The 11,637-nt window shown below is 31.1% G+C and overlaps 1 protein-coding gene and 2 non-coding genes across 3 annotated transcripts; 1 reads left to right on the top strand and 2 right to left on the bottom strand.

The window, feature by feature from the left end:
* Positions 1-2,755: 2,755 nt before the first annotated feature.
* Positions 2,756-2,828, bottom strand: Trnav-cac (transfer RNA valine (anticodon CAC)). The gene has a single exon. It is a non-coding gene; the product is annotated as a tRNA-Val (tRNA).
* Positions 2,829-3,018: 190 nt separating this feature from the next.
* Positions 3,019-10,650, top strand: LOC131848956 (trimeric intracellular cation channel type 1B.1). Its single transcript, XM_059198923.1, has 7 exons — positions 3,019-3,277; positions 4,996-5,152; positions 5,572-5,744; positions 5,967-6,066; positions 6,825-6,945; positions 8,320-8,487; positions 9,170-10,650. The coding sequence occupies exons 1-6, from the start codon at positions 3,157-3,159 to the stop codon at positions 8,473-8,475; spliced, it is 828 nt and encodes a 275-aa protein (XP_059054906.1). The 5' UTR covers positions 3,019-3,156; the 3' UTR covers positions 8,476-8,487; positions 9,170-10,650.
* On the bottom strand, positions 3,995-4,066 carry Trnap-cgg (transfer RNA proline (anticodon CGG)). The gene has a single exon. It is a non-coding gene; the product is annotated as a tRNA-Pro (tRNA).
* Positions 10,651-11,637: the final 987 nt, after the last annotated feature.

The following is an 11,637-nucleotide window of genomic DNA, read 5'->3' as shown; positions in this document are numbered from 1 at the left end:
TAGAGATGATATTGTCAAAGCAGTGTAAAAGAATTGGCACCAATGTTCGACGAATTCATACCTACACAAGACTGCTCTGTTTCAAATATGTTTATTATAAGTGTAGTATGTACAAGTTAAGGTTAAACTCTACGTCATGAGTTTATATAATAAGAAATATTGGAATATGGAAACATATATCGTAAAGGGATATATATCCAAATATATTAACATCAATAACGGATTGCTCAAGTTCACAAATAAATAATATTTATTATATGTAAGTGTATAATTATTTTTATAAATTATTTTTTTTTGCGTAATTACTCATAACAACACATACAAGGTCTTATATGATTAAAAAATGTGACACATATTCAAGAAACTATTTTTTATTTATTTCAAATTAAAAAAGATTATTTTTTTATTTATATACACTTATTTTTAGATAATGAAGAAACTTTATATAATATACCATGGGAACAATTCATAATTTAGAATTATATGTTATATCTTAATACTATGTGATAAATTTTCGTAATTAGGCATTATAATCAATCAATATCTTATTAGATTACAAACTTAGAAAACAGTTACATGAATTTAATGGTAAGGAAAATATAAACAAAGTGTAATTAGGTCAGTCATAATAACTAATAAGGGGTTATCAAAAGTGACAATTACAATATAATAATTTGCATTTAATACGCAAGGAATTGATATTAATTGGAATGATTTCTCGAATACTTCATTAATCTATACGTAATAAGTTATTTTATTTTATACGGTAACAAGTACTATATGATAGGATTTTTGCATTGTCATTTTTTACGTAGTGTGTAAGACATTATTTTTATGAATTCTCTAACATCGAAATTTAGTAGTGTGATAAATCTTTTTTGCTTAGGATATCAAATGTATGTTATTTTCAATTATTATCAAATTAATTTACATTAAATCAGCATTGTAACATAAATAGACGTACAACTGCACAAATAATTTTAATAGCACTATAATAGGATTATTATAAAATAGAAATTTCATTAAAAAGATATTATTACATTCTCAAATATATGGCATCACAGCTAGAACAGTTTATTAATTTATGATGGTGGCACACATAAATAATAAATTAATACACTTTACTAATTTTTTTTCAAATTTTAGTCACATGTTCATAGACAAGCTGTTTTTACTAATGATTTTCCGTATCGTCTAGTTTAGTCTAGCTTCAATTATATATTTGTTAATGTAATAATGTTATTGTATTTAAGGCTCATCTGTATTTAAAATTAGGTAGGTACGTCTTTAATTGTGGTGTGCAATTTAAATGAAAATATTATTATGAATAATAATTTGTAGAAAATTACTGCTCCAGTTCATGTAAAGATATCCAAACAAATACTTAATAGTATAATATAAATTCTATATAGAGTTGTGAGACCGTCGATCAAATACCGACTTGATATAAATAAGTACATTTAAGCCTTACCCTAATAAAAGGTTGTAGAAACGTATGTGGAGTCTTTTATATAAATAGTTTTAATGATATTGAATTTAATTGTATATTTGTATTTTATGTAGAGACGACTTATTGTTACACATAAGTGAAAATTATTATTTATTATTAAAGTCACAAAAAATACTAACCATATTTACATCTATTAAAATCATACTACAAATATATTCAGAAGTTATGAAATAATGTATTCTAAATGTGCACGGTACTGGTACGTATGAATTTTTCCTTTTCAGAAGCAAAATATATCTAATTTTTGAAACTTTGTTAATCAATACAATGTGGTATAGAATATGAACTATCTTTTATATTTATATGAATTACAGTTTTCATTTTGAAATATCCAAATGTATTCTCTGCAAATGTATTCTCTGTGGTAAAGATAATGTAATTTGCAGTACGACCATGATAAAGACGTTTAATATCTTCAGGAAAAATATTTCATAAATTCACTGATATTGTTTAATCGAAATTATATTTTTGTAAAATTTTGTGCCAAAGACTTGGCTGTTTGTAGGTTTTACTTTGAATAAACTTAAAGTAATTGTTTATCTCTAAGATTTTGTACGATTTATCTATTATAGAATTTTGTGAAGTTATTTATAAAACCTTGGTTGCTAAAAGTGAATCTCAAAAATTTTGACAATTATGTGAGACTGTATGGTATATAAATTAATTTCCAAAGATTTGGCTGTGTCCGGTTGCAAACTGAAGACTGATTGAAAATGTACTGTTCCTATATTTACTTTCCTATCTATCATAATTATGTTCAACACTATTTTGGAATGTTATATTAATTGCGTAAATTAATTGTTATTAATTTTTATGAAATAAATTATGAAATAATTTGTTATCGTTATTTTATTTTAAACATATTATCAATCTTTCACCCTTATCTTACTTGTGTGTTAGTTGAATAGACTTTTAGTTTAATGTATACCACAATTATACATTTAAACGTACCAATACAAGAAAAGCAGGTGTTAGTTGATGGCTACAGTTGTATTTTTAATCAAAATTCAACATTACAATTTCGGAATGAAACTGAGCTTAGATATTTTTATTCTGTTTTGGGTACATTATTATCCAGAAAAGAATATAATACGATTTTTCTATATTGTTATTTATATCCATATCAAATATTGGATTATTTGCATAAACTATTTGACTCGGTTATACATCCTGTTATTGAATATTAGTATTAAGTAATTAATATAAATTAAAATTTAAGCAAAGAAAAAGAATCGCAAAAAGTACTGTTTCCGCCCGGGATCGAACCGGGGGCCTTGTGCGTGTGAAGCACACGTGATAACCGCTACACTACGGAAACACGTTTTATTTATTTGAAATTAGGATACTGTATGTTACATATTGCCTACAATTATTTTAATTGATAAAAGAGTATAATGAAACATATAGTCGGAAACAATATATTAGTCACATCTCGACACTGGTCGCAGTTTTACAATCCACCAGCTTTTGACAAAAATAGTTATTGAATCCAGTCAATCAAGTTCAGTTCAATCAGCCTCAGTCTCGCGGCTACATCGCCCGCGAATAGTCGCGGACGCGTTGCCACCGTGTCACCGCTATTGTCGGTGTTTAGTTGTATCATAATTTGGGTTTAATAATCGCGAGGCCCACGACAATCCATCACCATGGATCCCGAATCATTCTTAGACCTGGCCAACCAGGTCATAAAGCTTAAAATGTATCCATATTTTGACGTAGCACATTCTTTACTATGCGCTCTTGCAGTGAGAGAAGATTTGGGAGCTGGTAAGTGAATTTATATTTCTGTACTATTTAAACTATGCCCGCCAATTTAACACCAAACTTCCGTTACCTCAATCCTATTTATTCAGCCAATTTTGGTGAGCTACTCCTGGAATGTACTAAAATAAAGATACCTAAACAGTTTAAAAATAGACTATAAGTTCCCTGCAGATCATAGTCGAACCAACTAAATGTTCTTACGTCTAATATTAATGGAAAACATCCTTTGATGAATATAAAATTACTACGCAGAGTTATTTTATATTTGAATATATGATATTGATAATATATTTCATAATATAAATTCAAAATTATTATGTGTACGCCTGAAAATAAAAAGTTATGTGATATTTAGGAGGTAAGAATCTACCTGACGATTAAATATATATTATCAGAGATATTAAATAAGAGATAATATACAGAAATATTTATATAACCACACTTACAACACGTTTCCATACCTGTGTGTAAAGGTTATTGTAATGGTGTGCTATTCTTCTATTGCTAGGAAAAGCATTAGAAAAACTAATTCAAATTAGCATATCTGTAAAAATAAGCACTGGATATAGGGAGACTTACTTTTCTCGACTGCTGATAGATGGCGTATATACAATATTTCGTAATCGCCTTTAAATAGAGGGGTATACCGATTAGATTTAAAAAGTTTTAAAAAAATAGATATAATGGTAGTTTATGGAAATCGAGTGGTAAAATTAGCTAGGGCTCGTCCGGGATTTGAACCCGGGACCTCTCGCACCCGAAGCGAGAATCATACCCCTAGACCAACGAGCCTCATTGCGACATATCGAAATTATACATTTGCTGCTGTGATTATTTACGTAAATAAAAAAAATATATATTATAATTATACCCTCAAAACAGTAATTATTATTTTTAGATTTTACATAGAACAAGGATATTGACGTTAGTACACAGTTGTAAAATTAAACAGGGAATTTCGACAATAAACATTTTGTAATTTACAAATTACAATACGTTGCTATTGTTTTGTAATTTGGAAAGATGAACTTGCTATTTTTTTCTTTAATTACTGGTTTTTCATCCAAGAACACGGACTTTCATTTAATAATTATTTATTTAAAAAAATACTCACGACTGTGGTACCAAATGGAGCGGTTGTTACGAACTGGGGTATTGTAATTGCAATATTTATAGACTGTTAAGTTTAAACTTTTGACTGTCACCTGTACCTCTTATAAACAAGACGTAAACTGACTGCTTTTGTGTTAAAATTTCACGTAAAATTATTGTAGCAATCAAGACAGTTGAGAAAAATATTCAAATGGTTGAAATATTATGTCTGTTAACATTTTCCAATATGTCATTTAATATTTATTTAATTAGGCAAAGTTCCGAAGATACTGGCAGCGTTCCTTCTTTGAATGGCTTTATTTAATTTATTTATTTACCTGCGACTTCGTCCTCGTAGAACAAACCTCTAACTTTATTTTAGATGCTCAACCCTTATTCTTGATACTCAAGAATAGCACCCATGAGCAGTACCGTGAGTGTCACATAATGACGAGATGTTCGTGGTAATAGGATTATAACTTACCATCAGGTGGGCCGCTTAGGAGCCATACAAATTACATAAAAAAAAAGATAGCGTCTGAAAATGTACACACGCCCGAAGCCAAGCCGGGAAGCAACCACGACCCGTATAATATATCAGAATCTTGAAAGAAAACAATACGTTACAGGTGCGCAATCCTTCTCCCGAAAACACCCCCTGTCGTGCTGGCTGTCGACAATGCTGGTGATATTCGCGGGCGGCATGGTGGTCAACGGTTTATTGGGGGAGCCAATTCTGGCACCGCTCAAGAACACACCGCAGCTGGTCATTGGAACTGTCACTTGGTAAGTGTTCCTATACATAAATAATAAATGGTGAAGAGTCGTTGGAACGTTTAAAAAACTTTTCGCTAGCTACATAGCGAACTGAAAATCAACAACATCTAACTTTTTTATATAATAATATTCTTACACGTACATATTTGTTTGTAATATTATAGATACGAAAATGAATTAATTTATATTTTTTTTAACTTTAAATATTTTCAGTCGACTTAAGTACGAAGGACGAAGACTTTTTTTTCCGTTTTTTTCTGTATTTTCTGGTACCTAAATTAATAATCAATAAACGGAAAAATACATAAACAACACTTTTTTAAAAGTAATGCGTAACTACACTATTTTACGGCAACTTAAATCAACTGAATTTTATACAACCACGATTAAATAGGACTAACTTGAATTCTAAAAACTGTTCTTCACAGGTACGTGGTATTTTACACTCCTTTCGACGTTAGTTATAAGGTAGCCAAGTTTCTACCAGTTAAAGTAGTAGCTTCAGCAATGAAAGAAATATACCGCGCCAAGAAAGTATACGACGGTGTCTCCCATGCTGCCAAGCTGTACCCGAACGCTTATGTCATTATGATTATTATTGGTGAGTAATTTTTTTTTTCACATCTACTGTAAAGGAATAGCTACTTTGCATATAATATATGTAAATGTTAATAGTATTTCTATCGTTAGTTGTTGCACTGTTTCTGACTAAATGCTATTGTACAAAATGTACTGTGTTACTATTATTTTCTTAAATTTTCTAAACCTTGCTAAACCTTACAGTTACTATTATTTATTTTATCGTTCTATTGTAATATTACAGGTACCCTAAAGGGTAATGGTGCTGGCTTCACAAAATTAGTGGAGCGACTTATCCGTGGAGCGTGGACTCCTACCGCCATGGAAACTATGCAACCCAGCTTGTAAGTTTAATTGAAACTCCTGTATGTGTGACGATGTGGTGTGTGTGAGGAGTCGGTAGGAGTCCCCATACCACGTTGGATTCAAAACATACCGAGCAAAAATTTGCGTTCACCACAACATCAACAGAATGGGGCATTCAGAGGCATTGTCATGCCTCATCATCAATGCCTCTGAATACCCCATTCTGGGATAATTGCTATCCGTGACGGTGTGTATGTGGGTGAACTCTGTGGTTGTGGCCAATGGCGTAGCGAGGGGAGCACAGACGGTGTAATATGGCGGGATCTTGAAAGGGGCAGAGGACTGCAAACAAAATTTGAAATAAAACCACGAAAAATAGGTACAAATCAATTAATTCAAAAAACTTAACAGGGAGCGGCGAATTTACGGTTAGACCCAAATTTTTTAGTTTGTTGTTTTGTGAATTTTGGTATAGATATGTGACCCTGCAGTAGATTATGGGACTTATGGACTATTGTGTATAATAGTGGTATGGTGCAACGGATTACACTATCGAGACACCAGTGGAAAATAGTGTGACAGACATGATATCAAGTCAGTTAACCGTGATGGCTTCTTGGAAACATGCAGGGAATATTGCTAACAACAGCGCCACCTCAACTACGGTAACATTTTATCATCAGATGGGCCGTATGCTTATTTGTCGTAATCGTAGTATAAAAAAAACAAACCCGAGGGCATGTCAATGTGTCATTATAGTGAGTTATGTGATGTAAGCGTTGTTTTAAATTTTCAGCTACACGAAAGCGTCTTTGGTTGCGTCCATTATCTTCGTGTTGGACAAAAAGACTGATCTCATTTCCGCACCCCACGCCCTCGTCTACTTCGGGATCGTCATCTTTTTCGTTTACTTTAAGGTAAGGATTTTTAATAGGTAACATTAGATTTAAAATATATAGTATCTGCATTTGTATCTTCTACTTACTCATAATAAAGTTTATTTTTATGTTCAGTGCAACGTTTGTCTAATTATATCGTGGATTACTGTTATTGGCTAAAAGTGTGTAAATTTCTAAATTGTAATATAGTAACAATAATATAAGCTGTTGTTATTCCAAATAAATAAATAACATATCAGCCATGGAAGTCCGTCTTCTTCATGTCTTGTTCATCTCTCTCTAACTCATCACCTTTAATGGGTGCAAGTCAAGAAAATGAGAGAGAGGAGATGCTCTTAAGTTTTAATTAGTAAATAACTAGGCTACGATGTTCCTCTTACAATGTACAATCATTTAATGTGTTTTCAGAGAAAAATCTAATCATTTATTATTGACTGTAAATCTAGTTTAACTACGTATAGTGTTCTATTTTATATATCGTGTATGCCCGTCTGTTCATAATTTTGGGTTTTGGAAAAAATAGTAATTTATTATAGATGCATGTAATGTAATGTTAACCTCACAAAATAGCAATGCATTGAAGTTTAACAAAAAGATCTTTGGCATTTTAATGAAATTGATATTGCTGTTTTCAAAATTTCGAATGTATAATACATAGATATCGATATTCATTTAAACAAATTCAACATTTCACATATCTACATTGTACAGAATATAGAATAGGCTACGCAATTTCATTTGCTATGATAAGAATACGCTGCAAAATATAAGTATTTATGTACCTACCAAATTTTTATCTATTACTCAATATTTGAAGTTGATTAGGCGACGCCGCTTATCAGTTAACAAATAGATAGGTATTATGTTCCAGATGAAAATAAGTAGTAACTGTAGATAATAACCTAAAATGGATTCGTTTGATAATAAACACAATTGTTTTTTATTGTATGTATATCAAATCATTACTTGAGCTCATCTTTATAATTGTAATGACTGTCTTATTCTGATATTTCTTTAATTTGTGCCATAATATAATGGTTGTATCTATATATATAATAGACTCTCCATGTCACACTATTCACATACACAGTTGAAATAATAACAATTCACACAGTGCCATCTAGTCCCAAGGTTAGCAGAGCTTGTGTTATGAGTACTAGACATCTAATATAAATACTTAGATATTTTTTAATACAAACATATTTAAAATAATACCTACATGGAATAGACCCAGGCTGATAAAAAAATACTCAGGATTATAAATGTTTATATCGTGCGAGAATTCGAACCAGGGACCAGCGATCTGAAGTAGGCGGTACTAAACCGCTAGACTAACGAGGCCGTCGCGAGTAATAAAAACTAAGTAAATAATCATGTGATAATTATCTTCAGCTGTCTTCGATTCTGCTTGGCATTCACGATCCCTTCGTGCCTTTTGAAAACCTATTCTGCGCTCTCTTTATGGGTGGCATCTGGGACTCGCTGGCCAAGCTGCTGGGAAAGGGCCAACCCAAAGATGAAACTAAAGACGCTAAGAAGACAAATTAGTGTTTATGATACGTAAGTATATTTATGTATCTATGTAGGTAAATTATAATTACTACAGTAAGAACAATATTAGTGCGAATGATACAGTAGGCTTTTATTTTTTATGGATGATAATAGAATGGTGCACCCGCGCGGTTTACGCTAGCGGGGCACCAGTGGAGGATACGGTCAGGTCAGATAGCCCATCGTGAAAAATTCACCAAGAATTTGTCACGATGGTTTCAAGTTGGAACCGCGTGGAGGTCAACCTGACATTGCTAGTAATAAAATCATCAATCCACATTACTAACAATCCCCCCCATACAGTAGGTTTAATTCGTTGTTTACGACATTGTAATCGTATTGTAGCGACTTGATTTTTTTTATGTAGGTAACTGTTAAGACAACGACCCCAAATAATGGGATAAAGGCAAGGCAATGATGAACAGTTAAGACAAAACAAGCTAGTAATGAATAGCACGACGGACATCACGTTATCATATGGCGCCCGTGATGCCTGTCATTCTTTGCCACATGCTCGTCCACCCTGTAATTCCACTGTCACATCTCACCCTTCTAATCGAAATACAGCGTAAGTACACAGCAAGCTACTTGGTGGCAGATATAGTTGAGTGACAGAGTTACCCATGCACATTAATTTGAACAAAGTTGGTAAAGTAAATCTGTATTATATTTGTGTGTGTTAAATTCACAGGTCAAAGTATCTACGCTACGTAATCAACTGACACCGACAATGCAAAAAGCGACGGCTATTCTTTAAGTAGGTACCTACCTAAATAAAATTAAGGAAAAAGAAATAAAAAAATAGTAAAACCTGTAAATCCTAAAAAAAATGGCACAACGACCAAAGTTTTTGATTTTATTTAAGTTAAGATTTGCTAGTCATAGAATTTTATATATCTTTTTGTATGTGCATGAATGAATATATCGCACCTAATACAAAGTATTGTAATACAGTAGGATTAACTTAATTTTACAAATTTTGAATAATCCACTCTAAAGTTGTAACTTTAAAGTCTATTTTTAAAAATATATAATTTTGTTAATCAAGTATTGTATTCGGTGTGCGATATATATTTATAATTATTTGTTACCTTCTCATGCTTGTGCCCTGTAAGTTCAATTTTATTTGCCCCTAGTATATAAGAACATAAGATAACTAGAAAATGTGTTTTTTTTTATTATTATATTGTACTAGTGAGTACGTTTTTTATTATAATTTAATATGTTTTGTCTGTTCCTAAATATTTGCCAAATGTTTTTAGACTATAGTAATTTTATTTTACTTCCATTTTAAACGTGTAAATAATCGCTTTTACTTGAGCACTAATTCCTATTGTTTCCTGAGTGTATAAAAATACGAGCATTGAAATTGTATTTAGTTAGGTTTTCGAAACGACAATCGACCTACGACTTCCTTTATGTATTTTTATAATTAATACCAATAAGTATTAATAAATTACATTAAGATTACACACTGTGGAGGGGTTGGAATGGTGGATTCAATTTTTTACGTTACAAAGGAGTTTAATTTATATATTCTCGTTCTTTATGGCATTTTTTATATTTATTAACAATTATCATTCTTTTAAACGCCAAAAACACCATTGTATTGCTAGTATGCTGTATGAATAATAATTCAAAATAAAATAATGTTCTAGCAGAAAATAGTAATGGCACCACGCCTACAGCTTGCTGTGTGTAACAACCTTTTTAGTCAACGCCGTCTTTAGCAATCTACTATATTATCTAAGAAATACCAATGTACTTAAATCCTAAAATATATCTTAACAGATATAACTAAGTCTTTTATATTTTACAATTTGATATTAAATGTAAAATAAGTTCCTCGAAAATTACTAATTATTCCGACTGCGTAACCTATCTTAAAGCGGAAAGTAGATAAAAAATAAGCGATTTGTGATTGTGAATACCAAAAAGCAATAAGTACCTACCGATAAGTTATTAAATCAATATGTTTGATTAAAATATAAAGTATTAATTGGTGTATAAGTTATAAGTAAATTAATACGAAAAGCCTGACCGATTCGCGGGGTGCAAGCGATGAGGAACACGCTTTTCGTTTAATAAATAAAACAATGTTATTTATTTTTAAAATTGTTATTAAAATATAATTGGACGTGCTAAAGGAAGTAATAAATTGTTTTTATTTAATCTCGTGTTTTACTTGATCTTAGCTTACGGCAATCAGAACACCAATCACTTTTGCAGACGGCCCACATGGTGGGCAACAACGACGACAAATTGGAAATGATTATATTCTAATTGAAAAGATACTGTTATTATTAATACGTCACCAGTATTGGCAACATTTTTTTTTTATTTTTTTTATTCGTGATAATGGAATGTTACTCCCGCCTGCGCTACCGTTTTGCGCTGGCGGGGGGGCACCAGTACAAATTAATATTAATAGAGAAAAGTGTATTTCACAAATATATGGTCTGTGTACAATTTACAAACTACAAAGTTTAAATAAAAGTTATATATTTATGTGATCCCCTTTGTACAACTCATGCGTAGTGCGTGTAATCCGGAAGCACCAGTTTTTAGAACATCCTGGAGGACTAAGATATTATGCTTCCGTAACCTGTAATTTAATGTCATATTGCTCCTGTAATTTTATTTCCTCAAACTAAAACAAAGCAATTGACATGCAGACGAATTTGTATAAAGTCATCGGTATAGGTTACACTACACACCGGTACCACCTATTTACAAACGAATATTAAAAAGTCACTTTTAATGTCTTGATTGAAAATAGGTTCAAAGTAGAAGGCTTTTTATATGAAATTTAATGTATTTATTTGCTTGAAATATTGAAATGACATATATCAATATTAACAAAATAGTCCGCATAAATAAATAAATAATACTAATTGTTATAGAAAAAAATATCTGTCAAAATTACACTACACTTATTTCACTTAGATGACAATCGTTAATATTTCAAGATGATACTACATATTAATTTTATTAATGAATACATAATTTAATGAATAAAAATAGTTATGTAATACCTTTTTCTGAATTTCAAAAAGACGCAAACATGGTCTATTAGTTTGCCATTCGCACGTTTAGAAAAATTAAGCTTTGTTTTTGCAAATTAACACTTAAATGTATTTATAAAGAAAATATACTCAC

Source organism: Achroia grisella, unplaced genomic scaffold (assembly GCF_030625045.1).
Source record: "Achroia grisella isolate CSIRO2021 unplaced genomic scaffold, CSIRO_AGI_Agris_v1 utg6051, whole genome shotgun sequence".
Lineage (NCBI taxonomy): Eukaryota > Metazoa > Arthropoda > Insecta > Lepidoptera > Pyralidae > Achroia > Achroia grisella.
Note: the sequence above shows the minus strand (reverse complement) of the source record. Positions and strands in the feature narration are given on the sequence as shown.